The following is an 18214-nucleotide window of genomic DNA, read 5'->3' on the forward strand; positions in this document are numbered from 1 at the left end:
TTCCTTCCTGTCAAACTCCCTCTCCCGTCTGTGTTCCCTGCCTTGCATAATGTTACCATTTATCCCATCCCAACCGACCACTACCATCATAGCTAAAGACATAGACTCAAGTCAATAAGTGAGCAGCTGTGGGTTTGGGGCTAAGGTATGAGGTGCACAGCAGCTCTGTTGTCCCTGTGCTGTGAGCCAGAGTGTATACCATCACTTGTTTTACAAGACCAGTGCTTTAACCCCTGAGCTATAGAGCCACCATCATTTGTTTTAAAAGTTCTCTGTTCAGCGTTAAGGCAGCTACATTGTCACTGTTACTGCTTCATCCAGCCCACATTTCCGGTTCCAAGAGCATTGTTCCAAAGGTCATTGTAGGGCTAGCTGACAGTTTCTTGAGTGAGGTTACCTCTGCTGGATTTGGGCATCTGGGGTAAAGACATAGATCCTGTTGGACTGGATGAATAGGATTAAACACATGCTTAATGAGAGTGGGAGGAGAAGCATTCCTTTGGTTCGTCACAATCCAGTCTAGTTGTTTTAGAGAGGAGGAGCCTCTTCCCAGGGTTCTGGCTCGATTCCACAGAGGTAATAGCATGGTTCCTTCCCACATTGTCAGTTGCTTAAATTAGGGCAAGCATTTTCTTCTTGCTGTACTAGGTCTGAACTAGATGTCTCAGTGCTAGATTCTAATTTTTTATCTTCTGTGTCCCATTTTCAGGGAAGATTTCCTGGCTGCATGTTCTTCTAGGATGCAGTTGAGAACAATGTCAGGCAAACACGATGATCCTAGAGGAGACAGGAAGGGAGGGAGAGACAGTTTTTAGTGTAATGTAATCTCTGCTTTCCCTGCAGCTCACTGCTGAAACTGAAGAGAAAGAAAAACTCATCACAAATTTGCAAGAGAAAGTCGCATCCTTAGAGAAGAGACTGGAACAGAACTTATCAGGAGAAGAACATGTGCAGGAACTCCTGAGAGAGGTAACGAGCTCTCTTTGGGCCAGTCAGTGCTGCGAAGGCCGCTTGGAGAAGGAGATCTCATAAAATCCTAGAGTTTCAGAGCCAGAGAGGCTGCAAAAAGCGTGGTGAGAAGAGCACTCCCTCAGACTTCTGATTGTCCTGCTTACAACTGAAACAGCCTCCTGTCGCCTGTATGTGACATGTTTTCCTCAGGGAAAGGGAAAGCCTTGTTCAGAGATGCGTATGAACGAATGGCATCCTGGTCACCAATGAACCCCACCTGGTGATTTACTTCACTGGGGCTGTCTTGTCTTGCTGCTCTGCTCTCCTCCGACCTTTTCCACTTTGAATTGGCCAAGGAAAATAGTTACCATCTGCCTTTGGCTTGAGCAAGAATTGCCTTGGGCAGCAAGTGCAGTCTCCTTTGCTGAGGGAGGCTATTGAGCAGACTGACCTTTCGCCCAGTGGTATTGCTGGACTTGCTTTCTCATCAGGTCTGAGCTCATTGTCTGCCCACATTTTGTTGTTCCTCCTCTTGGTAAACCAATGATTGGCCTCAGTGTGACAAAGGTGACAAAGCCAAGGCCTTGGTTGGGCCTGGATTAGATCCTCACTGTCGTTAGCTAGTTTCAACTAAATATCTCTGTCTCCACTGCCGCTGTTATACTTTACGGCTTCCAGAAACTCTAGCCTAGTCCATATTAGAAGTCTCCAGACTGGCCTACCCAGCATCAGTCTGTCCTCCTTCGCCCTCTGACACCTCCACACTCACTGCCAAGCTAATCTTCCTAAACTCCACACTCACTGCCAAGCTAATCTTCCTAAACTTAAAGATCTTCTACAAATCCCCTACAATCTGCCATGAGTATAATGTGGGCTCTACGGTATTAATTGATTTCTAGAACCAGACTACCTAGGTTGTATCTCACCTCTTCTTTTACTAGTTTGTGACTTAGAGCAAGTTATGTAGTCTCTGTGTTTATTTTTTCCTCTGTAAAATAGGGTTAATAATTGTGTCAAATGCATATAATTGTTATTAGGATTAAATGAGTTACGATATGTGAAATACTTAGAATGACGCCTAGCACCTAGTAGGGTCTCAGTATATTTCCACTATTAATAACACACAGATTATTATTGTGCATCAACATTATTACAAAGTTTAGTGTGCATTGGAGTTACTTGGGGAGTTTGTTTAAAGTACATACGAACTCTAGCCCTACCCTCAGAAATTCTGATTTCAATAGGCCTGGAGTAAGGCCTCAAGTTGAACAACCACTCCCCCAAGTAAGTTGTAATGCCAGTGTTTAGACAACCCCTCTTCAAAAAATATTGCCTATGGAATTAAATTCAGGCTTCTTTCTGCAGCGTAAAAAGCGCATGATCTGGTCCTTTTACCTGACTTTCTAGTCTTGTTGACCTGACCCCACTATCACTTTAGCTTTTGGCAAGTTGTAGCTCCCCGATGTCCCAGGCTGTTTAACACCTTCACTGGGCATCCCTCTGCCTGTGTGCTCCCCTTGCCCCTGGCCACCTATTGATTATGAAGCCTCTCACGTGCCTGAGGCCGTATCTCCTGCTTTTGCTCCTTCTTTCTGGGCACCACTGCACTGTATTATATAATTTTTTTGTTAGTCTTTTGTCCTAGCCTCAAGGTAAAAGGACTGTGTCAAACTTACCTGTGAATCCTTTATGATCGGTCATTTTAACTAGCTGTCTTTTTAATGTATTTGTGTCCCTTAAGCCTTACGCAAATCATAGTATGCTGTAGATGCCAGTAAATATTTATTCAATGGAGAAATGACTATTTTCTTTTCTTTCAATTTACAGAAAACAGTTGCTGAGCAGAATTTGGAGGATACCAGACAGCAGCTCTTGGCAGCCAGAAGCAGCCAGGCCAAGGCCACGGACATCCTGGAAACTCGGGTACTGACCTCACTCCCAGTGACAGCGACGTCTGGGTGGTAACCTGCTTGGATGGCATGGTTGTGGCCCAGGGTCCTTGCGTCAGAGGTTTTCTTTCAAAGGGAGTACTTTTTAGATCTTATTATCTAGGGTTGGATTATTCATTTTCTTCATCCTTGCCATATCACCATCATTTTTCTACACAAAGTTGTCCTCTTGTTTGTTATTCCCTTTTATCCCCATTCCTCTTCCTCCCATAGGAAACCATTCTAACGTGGTTAATAGAGATCCTTCCATTGTAGGGTTATCCTAAAATATATGGCATTGTTTTGTGTGTGTGTGTATTATGTAAATGATACAGGTGTGCATGTGTCTTCCCTGTTACTCTCCACCGCTCCATCTTCTGTGTCTACTTCATTGTACTTACCTGCCCTCCTTTGCAGTTATCTACTAGATGGTAGATATCCTGGTTGCCTTCTTCCTGTCACCACAGATGACTTTGCAGCTAACCTCCTTGTCACTGTCGCCTTGAGGAGGAGAGAGATGCCTAGGACCTAACAGGCCTAAATAGGACGCAGATGTTCTCAGCAGGGCTGCACCTGGCCCTACTCCCCCAGCATGCACGAGGGTTCCCGTATCCGGCATTTCCCAGCCTTTCATCTTGTGGCCAGTTTAATGAATGTGAAGCCGTGGAAGGAGCAAAGGATCTCTGTGGGCCGCTTTAACAGCAGCACTCATCCCGTTCCTGAGGGCTCTACCCCTATGACCTACGCACCTTCTAAAGGCCCTATATTCTGTTACCATCACATCAGGCATTAGGGTTTCTATGAATTTGGGGGGCAACACAGACTTGCAGACCGTAGCAGATTTAGCTCATTTGAAAAATCTTATTTTCTGATAAATATATTTTAAGGTTTTTTTTCTCTAAATACAACTTTGTTTTATTATAATTCCATTCTATTTCTGAATATCCGTTTTTTTATTGTGGTAAAATATACATAACATAAAATTTACCATTTTAATCGTTTCTAGGTGTACAATTCTGTGGCATTAAATACATTCACGTTGTTGTGCAACCATCACCACCATCTATCTTCAGAACTTTTTTATCTTCTCAGACTGAAATTCTGTATCCATTGAAACAATGACTCCCCATCCTCTCCTCCCCCCAGCCCCTAGCAATGGCCATTCTACTTTCTTTCTCTATACCTCGTATTAGTGGAATCATGCACTATTTCGTCCTTTTGTGACTGGCTTATTTCACTTAGCATAATGTCCTCAAGGTTTATCCATGTTGTAGCATGTGTCAGGATTTTGTTCCATTGTATATATATACCACGTTTTGTTTATCCTTTCATTTGTTGATGGACATTTGGGTTGTTTCTACCTTTTGGCTATTGTGAATAATGCTGCTTGAATATTAATGTGGCACAATGAACATGGTTTTGTGTGAGTTCACACTTTCATTTCTCTTAGGTGTATACCTAGGAGTGGAATGCCAGGTCATACGGTAACTCTGTGCTTCCCCTTTTTGAGGATCTGAAATCTTTCTGGAGTTTTACTTCTAACTGGGACTTGGGTAGATATTTTCTGAACCCAGAAGTTTAAAAATTTAGGTTTCAGTCCTTACTCTACCACTAATAAAATTGATGGTCATGGACAAGTAACAGTACCGGTCTCCTCTATGGAAGCACTCCCACTGTTCTGATGGGGTTGTTTTAGTTAAATCATGTGATGTGAATGTATCTGAAGAACCATGAGACCTAAAAACATCCTCTGTCATTGGGTACCTACCTGTCCTTGACAAAGCTGCAACCTTCTTTGTGCTTATGTCTTAATAATAAAGTTCCCCAAGGGCAGACCTTATTCCACAAACAAGAGGACTTTATCGGAGAAAATGGCAAAAATAGCTTGAGTCAGATAAAAATGCCTGACTGGAGAGTCACGTCTAGCTAAGTGCTGGACAATATGTTGTCATCTTGTCCCCTGGGCCAGCTTCGTGTCCTAGTGCAGGGCTAGGTACATAGCCAGACTTGGTCGATATTTGTGGAATGAAGGAAACCAGTTTGTGTCATAGCAGTAATCCTACCTCTGGGAATCTATCCTAAGGAAGTGGTTCAAACAAGGTCAAAAACTTTTGCATAGTGATGTTAATTGCTGTGTTATTTTTGATGGGAAAACGGAAAACAACTTAAATGCCAGCACATTAGGCAGTGGTGCAATAAATTCTGAAACATTCTTTGAGAAAATCTAAGGTCTGAAGACTACATGGAAACACAGAAGGAAACTTGAGTGAGGAAGAAAAATACAAAATTTTGTTAGAATTGTATACAAAGTTATTTTTAAAAAGTCATAGAAATAGGCTGGAAGAAAATCCATTAGAATGATAGTGTTTTATAATGGTAGACTTATGGACATCTTTTTCTAATTTAAAATTTTCTGTAATGTACCTGATTCATGATTTAAATGGGTTTTTAAAGCCCTTTGTTTTTACTTTTCGGCTTCTATGGAAAGAAAGAATGCTTCTGTTTCCCCACAGGTGAAAGAGCTAGAGCAGAACCTGCGTGCCTCTGAGGAGAAGCTGCGGCAGAGCAATGAGGTGGTGACAGCTCAGGAAGCTCAGATTCAGGCGCTTGTAAGTGCTGTTTGTGGATCTGTGTTCTAGGCTCCTGAGGCTTTCCCTCTGTGCCTTCGGAGATGTGCAAACTCACTCCCAACTTCTGGAATGTGACCTGGACCTGACTTCAGATACTGTTGCTGTGCTGGCTGTGAGCAGCTGCGGGTAGAGGGGTTAGGACCTGCAGGAGGGTCTGAGTTACCCAGGGATGTAGTGACGGGCCGATTCCCACCTGCCAGCTGGCCGCAGGGCCCAGCCTCATTGAGGGACTGTTAGAGGTGACAGCTCCACTGGCAGTCAAACCTCAGCTTGCACCCGGCTGTGGGGAGAAGATGGCAATGGCTTGGCCAGTCATCACAGCCTCAAGAGGGGTGTTGAGTGAGAAACCAGAGAAATCGAAATGGCATTCCTTGCATGTTTGCCATGTCCCAGGCACTGTGCTAAGTGAGTAGTCTGTATGTGTTTTCATTTAGTCCTTGCAGCAGACCCAAGAGGTATGTCGTGTTATCCTTATTCTCTAGAGGAAGAAGGCTCAGAAAGACCGGGTCACTAGGCCACGGTCTCCCAGCTGGTAAATGGCAGAACCCGCATCCTTCTCAGGTCAAAGCCCTATTTTTCATCATTGTGTTATGCTGCCTCCCAGGGGAAGGCCCTGGCCATAGAGGGCAGCACGGAGTAGGGTGAAGGAGGGCTGGTGCGCAGAGCTGTACCCCCAGCACCACAACCAATCCCAGACTCCAGCTCCTGAGCAGGCCAGGGCCCAGAGCAATAGGCAGAGCCTGCAGGCGGGGACCTCAGCAGCGCCCAGTCTGGGGAAGGTCAGGAAAGAGTTTTCCTATCGGACACCTATCTTTGGATCATTGAGAAACAGAATAAGACCCCTGCTGTCAGCATGAATGCTGTCCTCTGGTACCCCCGCAGGCCGCTGCAGACAAGGAGAGCGACCGAGCACAGCAGCAGGCCCTTGCTCTGCAGCAGCAGTGCACGGCGCGCGTCCACACACTGGAGGCCCAGCTCGCTGCCCTCGAGAGAGCTCGGGCGGCCGACCAGGCAGCTGCAGCGTATGAGGTGGTGAGTGAGGGAAGGAATGGGGCTGGCTGGTGAGCACTAGGTTCATGCGTAGCTGGGCTGCCAAGGAGTTTGACAAGAAGACCAGCCCCCTTCTGCACTAGGAACCACTTTTTGGAGCAGTTTTTATCATTCCAACAAGACACCTGCTCAAGAGACTAGATGTAAAAAAGCTTCTTTTTAGAAAAACCCCAAACAGGTGGCTTTTCTTTTTCCTTGGGCTGCACAGGGACTTCATGACCAGTCCCATCAGCTTCTTCCCACTGTCTGTCTAAAATTTCTATTGTTCTTCCCTAATGGCTCCTCCCTTTCCCTGGTCTCTCCCTGTGCCACAGTCTTCAGAATCAGGTGCTGATTTCTTCTTGTGGAAGTTCGTCAGGTGGTTCTCCCCAACCCCATTCTCATCTCCCAACCATGCAGTGACCAAGAGGGAGGGGGGCATTTTGAAAGGTTCCATGACAGAGAGAGAGAGAGAATGGTGCCCAGAGGAAATATGGTAAGGATCCTTTCATGGTATATATGCTTTTCTCAATTTGCAGAGAGAGCTGGAGCAAGAAAACACAGCCCTTAAAGAAAGTAAGAATGAATGTGAACATTCTTTACAACATCACCAACTTGAATTAAAGAAGCTAAAGGTATTATATTTATCTAACTGATTCAGAGTTTCACAAGAGTGTCAGGTCTTTTACTTGGAGAGGGAGTGGAACTAGCATTTGTTCAATAGTTCTGTTAGCATTTGCTAGAAATTGTCACCTCATTAAGTGCTTTCAGTAATCCAAGATGGTAGGAAGAATTATGCTCATTTTGCAATTAATGTCATTGAGGTTCCAAGTATAAGTAATTTGTCCGAGTAGTTATTAGAGGTGGTGCTGGTCTGGCTTTTCACTCCACCACACAGGCCCAGCCGTCCCTGTGTTGTCGTCAACAGCTGCCTGAAGGAATGGTGCCTTAGCACCACTGTTGATGTGCCCAGTGAGACTCGTGAAGCAAGGCCTCCACAGGTCGTAAGGACTTTGTTTATATCAGGGACCATGTAGACAAATGAGGAAACAACCTCCTGGATTGCTACCCTGTCCCTTCTGAGAACTTGGTGCTTTCATCACACGCTGCTCCCGTTGTTTCCTGGGTGTAACTGGATGTGGAGGATAGCGGTTCTGCCACTGTCGTATTGGCCTCCAGGCTCCCCGGCCCCTTTCGTAGCAGATACTGGGTCCCTGCAGGACTTGCCCAGCTTGGTCGTAACACACAGATCTTGGGGCTCCTTTGGCCAAGGTCTTGTCTGAGAACACCCCTAGCTGAGGACCTGTACTGAGTGAGCGTTCAGGAGCAGTTGCTGCTGAGTTCTATAAGTGTTGATGCAGTAGTCCTCTACGTGGGAAGCAGGCATGTGTTTTTTCATGCATTCCTTCAAGCATTTGTGTACCTATAGGCACCGTTGTAGGTGCTGGGATGTGGCAATGAGCAAGATAGGCAAAATTCCCCTCCCATGGAGCTTGTAACTAGACGCAGTAAGGAGTGATAAATAGTCATAAATGTTATGAAGAAAATAAAGAGGGTGAAAGACAGAGCAGGGAGGAGAGGGCTGTTAAATATGGAGGTTGTTAGGGCGGACTTGAATTGTACTTGAGCAAAAGCTCTGAATAATGAGAAGGGGCCAGCAATGAGAATGTTTGCGGAAGCAATATTCCAGACAGAAGAAATAGCAAATAGAAAAGCTCTGAGGCAGAAAAAGCTTGGTCTGTTCAGAGAAAAGCACAAAGGCCAGTGTGGCTGCCTAGTGGGCTGTGGAAGAATAGTGATGGACAGAAGGGAGGCAGGGAAGGCTCTAAGCAGAGAAGTGTTGTGAGAAGTTTTGTTTTAAATGGCTTACTCTGGCTCTGTGTGGGGAATGTTCTGTAAGGAGGCAAGTACAGAAGCAGGAAGAGCTGTTAGGAGGCTCAGCTAGTACTGTCCTTCCTATGTTTAAGATATAAAAGCAAAACTGAAAATTTCAGGCGAGATTCGGAAACTATAATAAAAGAGCAATTTTGAAAAGGAATCAAATGAGAATTTTAGAACTGAAAAATGTAATAGTTGAAGCTCAGAATGCAGTAGATTACAAAAGGCACAAGAAAACGTTTGGCTATTTTCAGTGTTGTGCTGGTTTCACCATAATTCTTCAAATTGCGCACTTTAAACATATGCAGTTTCTTGTTCATCTGTTATGCTTCAGTAAAGCTGTTTATAAAAACAATGTATGAGTTTAACAGCAGATTAGAACTAAAGAGAGAATCAGTGAAATGGAAGAAAGGGCAGAATGAAATATGGAAAAGAAATGATAAAAGGCATACAAGATACTTTAAGATGTTCGGTCATGTGTCATTGGGGGCACAGAAGGAAATGAAACAAATGAGACAGGAGCAATCATTGAAGAGAAAATGGCTGAGAATTTTCCAAACTGATGAAAGCTGTCAAATCACAGGTAATAAGAATCCTTACAATTCCAAACAGTATACATTTAAAAATCTGTATGTAGATACAGAATGGTAGTAGAACTAAAGAAAATCAATAAAACAAAAGGAAAGAATTAGTCACCAACAGACTTGCACCTAAAGCAAGTACTAAAGAGCATCTTTCAGGTGAAAGAAAATTCTAGATGGAGTATGGAAGATGTAAAGAGGTAAGAAAGAATGAAGAGCAATGACTATAGCAAATACGTACACAAAAAGAAACAGAAAATCTGACCCGCAGTAAGGGCCGTGGTCCAATAAGGAGAAAGGAACCATCCAAGTTATTTGAATGAGAATTTATGTTCTGGTGTAAAGTTTTAATTCAGCACTGACACAGTTAAAAGATATCACACAGGTATCAACTTCAGGAAGCAGCTTCCAACCCTAGGACTAAGGAAACTAAGTGAAAAAGTGATCATTATTCAACGTAGGAATCAAGACTAGGAGCCCCCCAGATCTGACACTCAGACTTCTGGGGGGACGCTGTACAGTGGGCACTTGTGTGCGGGGATAGGGCAGGGAGTGAATTCAGCCCCAGGGATTGGAAAAACTGCAAAGTGAATGCACCTGCTGCTTCAAGAAGAAATTAGAAGCGGCCCTGCTCACAGAAACAGGAAGCTGACAGGAAGGAACCAGTGTTTTTCTCCCTCCTCCTGCCTACCAGTCTCCCTCGAGCTTCCTCTGTTGGCAGAGATGAAAATGGAACCAGCTGGATGAACAGAAATGTGGTTTGCAGAGTCCCAGGTGCAGCATCACAAAGCAGAATAGAAAAAGGTGGGAGTGAGCTGAGAGGCGGGAACTGAAAAGCCAGCACACACAGGCCATTTACAAGTGTGGTTAATTTTCAAATGTTTGGGGAATTTTCTCAATATCTTGGATTTCTAGTTTCATACCATTATGGTCAGATAATACTCTGAATGATTTCAGTCCTCTGCTATTTATTTAGACTTGTTTTGTGACCTAGCCTGTAGTCTACCTTGGTAAATATTTCAGTGCTCTTGAAAAGAAGATATATTCTGCTCTCGTTAGGGAGAGCATTTTATAAATGCTAATTAGATCAAGTTGGTAGAAAGTATTGTTCAAATCGTTTGTTTTCTGATTTTTTTATTTTTTGTTTTTTTGTCTATTCCATCAGTTACTGAGAGAGGGGTGTGCTAAGTCTTCAGTTGTGTTCATGGATTTGTCTCTTGCTCCCTTTAGTCCTGTCAGTCTTTGCTTCAAGTATTTTGAAACACTCTTTTTAGGTGCACACGTATTTAGAATTTTTTTTATTCATATTTTTCAAAACAGCTGTTCCATGATTCCCTTGGGGAAGTCATTCTCAGGTGCGGCGAGCTTGGCATGTGGGAAGCTGGTGCCTCCTGCGGAGGGCCTGACCCTGCCAGTCAGCCTCCACCCCCACCCCCACCCCCACTCCCACCCCCACCCCCGGGCCCGGATTGCCTGTGGCTCAGTGGCAGTAGCACAGACTTGGTTCTGCATGCCAGACTAGCCCATCATTAGCTGGTTCTTGAGGGAATTCGGTTTCCTTTTTTTAAACTGAAGATTATAACTCTTGACCTCCAGGATTACCCTGAGAATCAAGCATGACCACGGCCGGAAAGTGCCAAGTGCAGCTCCTGGCATGGAGGTGCTTTGAGTCTCTGCTTCCTGCCCTGATCTGCTTCCCTGTCTTCTCGCTCAGTCTGCCTCTTATCCTCTTAGACATCAGCATAGTGTCTCTTCTGGACTTCCTCAGAGAGTCTCCTGCAGAGGCATGGCACTGCTGTCACCTCCCCACCTGGGCACACAGGTCCAGGGTTCCATAGCTCCACCCAGCCTGAGACCTCTTGCTCTTTCTCCTACATCACCAGAGCCTCCCCCGGTGAGGGGTGCTGTCTGGGGTAGTTCTGGATGCCACTGTCAGCCTTTGAGTTCAGGTACCAGTTTTCCTTGGCTACTAGAGGTGGGCTGACAACTGTGCAGTAGGAGCCAAGAATGCCACTGGCCATGAGGCTGACATCGCCCTCCATTAACCCACTTGCACTGGCATAAGTGGAAAGGGAGGTTTGGTAGGAGTTGAGTAGCTCACAGAACCAGAAAGACTTGTCTGGCTGGAACCTGGGGGCGTCAGGTCTCCGCTCGTCCTGGTTCTGCTGTCTCTTGCCCTGTGATTCACCCAGCTCTTGTCCTTGGTTTTCCCCATGTTGGAGACTGCGTCCTACAGAGCAGATGGACATCACCACAGCAGCTCTAAGCTGATAGCATTTCAGCTTAGCAGCCCTCTCAGCGTCACCATATAACAAAAGGATTCTGATACGAAAGGGGATTCTGATTGGCTCATCTTGGGTGACAGGGCCACCCTTTGAACAAATTGATTTGTCCAGGGAGATGAAGTACTATGATTGTCCAGGCCTGAATCACATGCCTATCCTTATAGCCACAACATGGGGGTACCATTACTGGCAGCCCTATCAGAACTATGGAATTATGGGGTGGGAGTGGAGAATAGCGTTGATGAGGCTCTTGTGCCCAAAAAAGGGTGATTCTGGGTAGACAGAAACAGCAGACATCCTTGCCCAGTATGCAGGCACCGGAGAAGTCATACTATTTATCTGGGGGTTGATGGGCGAGCATGGCATCTGTCTCTGGGAAGAGGACTGATGTGTTTGTCAGGAGATAGTCCATGTTCTGGAGGAGGCCGGCAAAGCAGCCCTGCTCGTGGTAGAAGGTACTCTGGGTAGTGGTGTCTCGCATCCAAAGGCTTGGCTCTGAGCTGGCTTAAAATTGGCTATGCCACTTACTAGCTCTAGGACCTCGGGCAAAGTACTTAACCTCTCAGAGCCTCAGTTTTCTCTCCTGTAAAATGGGTTATTTTGATGAGCCTGTGACATTTTGCTCTTTTAAAAATTCAGTAATTGCTTATTACTTTTTCTGTGATCAGATTGTCCCAGTCCATTACACCATTCACAGGGGCTTGCCAGTCTGTCTTCTCGTTCTGTGTCGATTTCATTAGACCAGCTCTTCAAGTTCTAGGTCCCCAAGCCTTAGCCCGAGTACTGCCTGGTGTGCTCATAGGACAGCTGGCCCTCAGGAGTGTGCTCGTTTCTAGAGAGATCGGTGGGTTGCCCACCATGACAGGTCTCAGAGGGAAGCAGAAGAATTGCCGCAATAGGGCAGCCTGGGAACCTTGGGAAGCAGAAAGAATGTTAGTCTGACCCTGTAAGACAGTGCTCCCTCTATGGGCTTCATATGATGTGTGCAGCTAAAAACGTCTGAGCTCAATCTCCTGCCTGTGTCCTGGACTGTAGGAAGAATGGAACCAAAGAGAAATTGTGAGCGTAGCAATGGCCCAAGCACTGGAGGAGGTGCGGAAGCAGAGGGAAGAGTTCCAGGAACAGGTGAGACCAACCTACCTCCCTGTCTGCCCAGGGCTGGGTATGGACACAGGTCTCAGGAATGCCGGCCGCTGTGTAATTCCCCTCAAGTCTCTAGGAAGGTGGGAGAAAAACGTTATAAAAAAACCTTCACCCCGTAGGATGGCCTTATGATTTGTGATGGTCAGTTATTATTGAAAACATCACCTGTGGAAAAGCCCGTACGCAGGTACCTACTGGGCTCTAATTCTTTGAGGTGGGCTCTCAGCGGGAAGTGTGGGAAGAGCCTGCCTTTGAAGACAGACGCGGCATCAGGCCCCAGACCTAGTGGGTTGGCTCAAGCTTTGGGGAAATCCTTAACAGGTCTGAGTCTCAGAGATGCCTCTGAAAAGACTCTAGGACAGTCACACCTTCCAGGATACCATGAGGTCATGTAGAATGAACTGGGCATGTCACAGGCACTCGGGATGTTACGGTTCTAACAGCTTGTTGGAAGGCTGGGCAGAGGGGCCGCGTCTCTGGTAGGCCCAGTGCAGTCCCGAGGGGCAATGAGGGCAATTGCCCCTGTGCAGGGCCCCTGCCAACGAGAACTTTGTGTATGTTTATAGGAGCAGAGCTCAGCCTGGGGTGTGTGCTAGGCTGTGCTTCAGGGCGAGATTCATGGGGGGACACTGGGGAGTAGAAAGTGGACGTTCCTTTGGAGGAGATGGGGTTACTGCTGCCAACCTTCTCTCAGGTTGGTTTTTCTCTCCAAGGTTGCAAACCTGACAGCCATAGTAGAAGAGAAGGAGCAGAGTCTGCAGGGAAAAAATGAAGTGATTCTCCAGAAAGAACAGGAGATTCTCCAGTTGAAGAAAGGTGAGGCGTCTGGCCCTGGCTGAGCCTTCTCACTGCTTCCTGCCCAGCACCCCTGCCCTGAGCTGGCCCCGTCATGATGCAGCGTAGTCACCGGGCTCCCGGCACTCACCTCCCTTCTGCCCGGCCTAGGTCACGACACGGCCCTGCTGCAGACACAGCAGCTGCGGAGTGAACTGGAGGCCCTGCGGAGCTTGAGGGCAGCCGAGTGCCAGGCAGCTGCTGTGCAGGAGGACCTGCTGAGGCTCCCGGGCCAGGAGCAGGGGCTGGCGCTCTCAGTCAGTGAGCCTCACGTAAGTCCCGTCTGTGCCTGCCAGGCCCTGGGGTGGTGGCCCCCGTGCACCACAGCAAGACACGGGCTGGCTGCCACTATCTGCCAGCAGGAGGCAGCAGTGGAAAGACACGGGAGCGCCCTGGGTTCTCTAGATGCAGGATGTGGGACATGTGACTGCCCTGTGCTTTAGCTTCCTTTCCTTAACGTGGGGCCGCCTAACTGCCTGGAGGAGCCCATTGGATGTGGCGACACCGATCAGTGTTCAGGTGTTAGAGCCCTTTCCTTCCGAGCAGACTGGTTACGTGGAAAACTGGTTGTACCTCTGGAAGGCATGGGATGGGCTCGCCATAGTTTGTTTGGTTCTTGGAGCACACAGTCCACAGCTGTGGAACGAGTCTGGTCTCCTTCCCCATAGACCTGTGGCTTAGCTTGACCATTACCTGTCCTGGCTCTCAACTTGCTGCCACCACCCTGTAGGGAACGTCGAGGGCCTTGCGGGACCCCACATACCAGCTCCCGGATGCAGAGGGAATACCCAATGGTGAGGTGGGGGCCATGGATCTCAGGCAACTCCAGAAGGAAAAACAGGACTTGGAGCAGCAACTTCTAGAGAAAAATAAGGTGAGGCTGCTCTTTACCTCGGCTGTTTACATCTCTGCTCTTTCCCAGTCCTTTTGCCCGAAACTTTCTCAGTCCCTTCTGAGAGTTTCGCTTATGCCCCTGGGCACCTCTTGGGGGAGATATGCGCTCTCATCCAAAGTGCTTCTCCCTGCGTTTCCTCTTCTGTTTTCCTCCTGCATTGTCGCCTTCCTTTCACACTCCACCAGGCTTCTCCCCTGCCCCCCACTAGAGATAATGTCCAGAGTATTACAGCTTGAGCAGTAGCAAATCTGGGTGTGCCCAGCCACCTCTGCTGTCACAGGCTGGGTCATATTGGACCCATATTGTCACCTAACCTGTGTACTTCCTTTCTACAGCTGTGAACTGATAGCAGTGATATCTGCCTTTAATTGGTTTTTATTTGGGTGGGGAGGGAGATGTTGGGGGGTGAAATGAAAGTGTTTGTTAGCTGTCCTATAAAATTTTTGGTATTGGGCAGAGGCTTAATAAATGTCATGATTCCACCCTCCCTGCCAGGCTTCTTCCTGTGTAAATGCAGTGTTTCATTTGATCTTGGCTGTTCAAGTGCCCTGTGAAGTTAAATGTGCTGGGTAGTTATTGCTCTTGCCTGAAATTCTGCCCCCCAATTGTGTGATTGTGTGTGTCGACCTGTTTTAGATCTTTAACAAAGGGAAAAAGTGTTCATTCTCTTTCTCTTTCACCTCTGTCCCTCCCTTCCCCACTTGTCTCTCTCTTGCTCTTTCACACGCATGTTAATCTCTTCCTGTGAAATGTAAAATATACACAGAAAAGTGCACAAACACTGTTCCCCAGGGTCCAGCCTCGGATCTTTCCTCTAAATTGGTGCTCTCACCCATTCTGTACGCTGCTGGCTCCCACATCCGTCTCTCAAGTCCAGACAGCTCCCATGAACTCTAGACTCCAGTATCTATCTGCTCCGTATCTGCACACGCCTGTCTAAAAGGCATCTGAAACTTTAAACTTCGAAAACCGTACTTCAGATTTACATCCTCCCTAGTGTCTGCTGCCATCTTTCCTACGGCAGTAAATGGGAAAAACCTTGGCGTCGTCCTCGACCCCCTCAACCTCCAAACCATTAGCAAATCCTTTTGGCTCTCCCTTCAGACTGTACCCAGCTGTTTCTCATCCCTACCTCTGCCAGCACCCCAGGCCAGGTTACCGTCCTCTCTTCCCTAGAGGGTGGTGTTGGGCTTCTAACTGGTTTCCCTGTCACTCCTGTGCTCCAGCCTGTGATGACTTCCCATCTCTGGAAAAGCCAAAGCCCTTGCAGTGGCCCACAAAGCCCTGTGTGGACCTGCCCTCATGCGCCTTTCACCGCACCCGCTCTCCTATCCCCAGCACTCCCTCTCAGGCACATCAGCCTTGCCTTTCTGTGAATATCAAGCACCCTCCTGCCTCAGGGCCTTTGCACTTGCTGAGCCTTCTGTCTAGAAGATGCTTCCCAATTACCCTCACTTCCTTTATGGTATCATTTTGTCAGTGAGGCCTCCCTAGCCCGTCAGCCCTCACCACCAGAGCTCCTGTCACCTTACCTTCTTTTCCTCCATGTCTTCTGATATACTGTGTATTTGGTTTTGACACTTTTGCCTCCTAAGGGCAGACATTTTTTGTTTGTTGATTACTATTTCCCCAGCCTCTAGGACAGTGTCTGGCACATAGTAGGGACTCGGTATTTGTTGGATGAATTAATGAATGAGCCAAAATCCTAGAAAATCAAGTAACATAAAGTAAAATAGCAAATGCACTTTTGAGGGTATGTCCATCCTAATGGTCAACCAAGAGAATACAAACTGAAACAACGCGTTGCCATTTTGTAAAATGGGGGTGTGGGTGGCAGTTTACTGTGCCTGGCAGGACTTGCTGCTCCTCTGACCGGTCCTCTCATTCCTCTAGAGACTGTGGAGATGCCTCTCTCGAGAAAACAAAGCATATTATGGCTTTGTTTAAAAATGAGGAGGAAACGCACTAAAACATGGGGCATCCCCTAGAGTTACTGTCACATTAAAAGGTATAATTAAGAAAACTGTAGAAAGCTGTGAAAACTCTGAAAATGAAAAATACTATTCAAAATTCTAGTTACTTGATGCAGGAATGGTGACATCCTTGATGCAGAAATGTGACTGAAAGTCCACAGGAAAAACTCATTTTAATATATTACATATATGAGGCTTTGGAGAAATTTTTATTTAAAATTTTTTCCCGTATGGTTCATTGCTCTATTTTTTCATTGGGAAAACAGTTTCTAGTGATTAATGGAATGTGTAGTAAATTACATTTAAGGCTCATAATACTATTATAATTAAACACACTTAAAAATAAAATAAGTGAAAGATACAAAACCAATGTTGCTCTGTGCAGAGACGCCCTGATCTCTTACACTGTCCAAGTAAGCATCGCAAATTACAGTATTTCAGGAGGCAGTGGTAGTGATAAGAACCATAAATTTTGGCCTGAGTATTCTACTTGGGGATCATACACATAAATATAATTCTGAAGGACAAAAACGACTGTACAGAGATGCTTCTAGCTGTACTGCTTATGGAGGCGAGCCCTGGAAGCAGTCCTGAGAACAGAGCCCCTGGGGAGGGTGGGACAGCCCTGCAGCATTCACACGCTCCACAGAGGAGTATCTGATGACTTTGGTGGCCATTGACGGGCCTGAAGAGCAAGTGTGTGCACAGCTGCATGGAGGGGAAGAGCCCATGGCAGCCGGCGCACAGGTGTGACAGCTCAAGCCTTTAGGAGACCAGGCAGGGACTTCTAACAGATGAAAGGGACCCAAGAGAGTATCTTGTTTGTTCTGTTATCCTTTGCACCTTAAAGACGGTGATTTAACAGACAGCTTTTGCGGGGCGGGGGGTTTGTCTCAGACCATAAAGCAGATGCAGCAGAGGATGCTGGAACTCAAAAAGACGCTGCAGAAGGAACTGGTGAGTGCCCCCCTTCTCCCCTCTGGTCCTACCTGGGATCCCTTCCGCCTGATGATGCTCCCCTTCCCCCAGTTGATTGCAAGGGGTCTCTGGGAGGTCAGATGTTGGCTGGTGGGACAGTGGCCCTGCCAGCTTGAATATCCCCTTCAGGCCTGTATGTTGTCAAGAGAAGTCAGTGAGGTGATGTGTGCACCCCATGTGAATGGCAGAGTGCCAGCCCAGACATAGAAGAGCAGCACCTCCGCCATGGCTGGGGTACACAAAGGAAATGTCGGAACTTCCCCAGGTGACCTCTCTCCCTCCTGTCAGCCGTCCACCCCACCTGGAGGGGCTGAGCCTTCTTCAGACACTGGCGCTTCCTCCCAGGGGGGCCCTTTTGCCAGCTGTGTGCAGGCTGTTGCAGACGACCAGCAGGTGGTCACAGCATGGGCCAGGTGAATCTCCCAGGTGATTTCAGACCTGTCTTGAGCGGTTTAATGTAGCATCTTTCCATTGGTTTTTCAGAAAATCAGACCCGATAATGAGCTTTTTGAAGTCCGGGAGAAGCCCGGCCCTGAGATGCCAAACATGGCCCCTTCTGTCACAAATAACGCTGACCTGCCTGATGCCCGCGAGATCAATTTCGAGTACCTTAAACATGTGGTTTTAAAATTCATGTCCTGTCGCGAATCCGAGGTAAAGGGCTTCTGAGTTGCCTTTTGGGTACTGAGTTCCATCGCAGCTTTGGCTCGTTTGTCCGAGCTCCGCATGGCTTCCTACCAAGTCCATTTCTTTCTTCCTCTCCCGCGTTCCAGTTTGACCACCAGTGTGGACACTTAGTCATTCTCCAGCTGGCATTGACCTGCTGACTGAGCAACAAGCAGAGGGGGACCTAGCAGGAATCTGGCCCCTGGGAGGGCATATGGGTTGGATGCTGAGGCCAGTGTCCGGGGAACCGAATCCGCCCGCCCAGCCTCCCTGCTTCCTGCCGAAGAGCAGGATGGCTGCTGAGTTGTCCTGGTGATTTTGCCAATCCCTGAAGTAAAAGACGGAGGGGAGCCAAAGAACCTGTCATTGCCGTCAGAGCTCAGAATGCCCAGCTTCACCCTCCACATGTCCTTGCTCACCAAGTCGGGAGCGTACACGCAGGA

General features: G+C 47.2%; 1 protein-coding gene across 3 annotated transcripts in view; it reads left to right on the forward strand.

Moving 5' to 3' along the window:
- GOLGA1 (golgin A1) overlaps positions 1-18214 on the forward strand; it is a 42347-nt gene that overhangs the window by 21226 nt on the left and 2907 nt on the right. For all 3 annotated transcript variants that reach the window (XR_002137095.3, XM_019728551.3, XM_019728552.3), the window contains exons 11-21: positions 844-969; positions 2779-2874; positions 5393-5488; positions 6392-6541; positions 7078-7173; positions 12318-12407; positions 13139-13241; positions 13371-13531; positions 13990-14133; positions 17025-17084; positions 17589-17759. Coding sequence is in view for 2 of the 3 variants with exons in the window: in XM_019728551.3 (XP_019584110.3) it covers positions 844-969; positions 2779-2874; positions 5393-5488; positions 6392-6541; positions 7078-7173; positions 12318-12407; positions 13139-13241; positions 13371-13531; positions 13990-14133; positions 17025-17084; positions 17589-17759 (1293 nt within the window). In the remaining variant the exon portion in view is untranslated. The remainder of the gene's footprint in view (positions 1-843; positions 970-2778; positions 2875-5392; positions 5489-6391; positions 6542-7077; positions 7174-12317; positions 12408-13138; positions 13242-13370; positions 13532-13989; positions 14134-17024; positions 17085-17588; positions 17760-18214) is intronic.

Source organism: Rhinolophus sinicus, chromosome 16 (genome assembly GCF_057876585.1).
Source record: "Rhinolophus sinicus isolate RSI-liver-muscle chromosome 16, RSI-T2T, whole genome shotgun sequence".
NCBI lineage: Eukaryota > Metazoa > Chordata > Mammalia > Chiroptera > Rhinolophidae > Rhinolophus > Rhinolophus sinicus.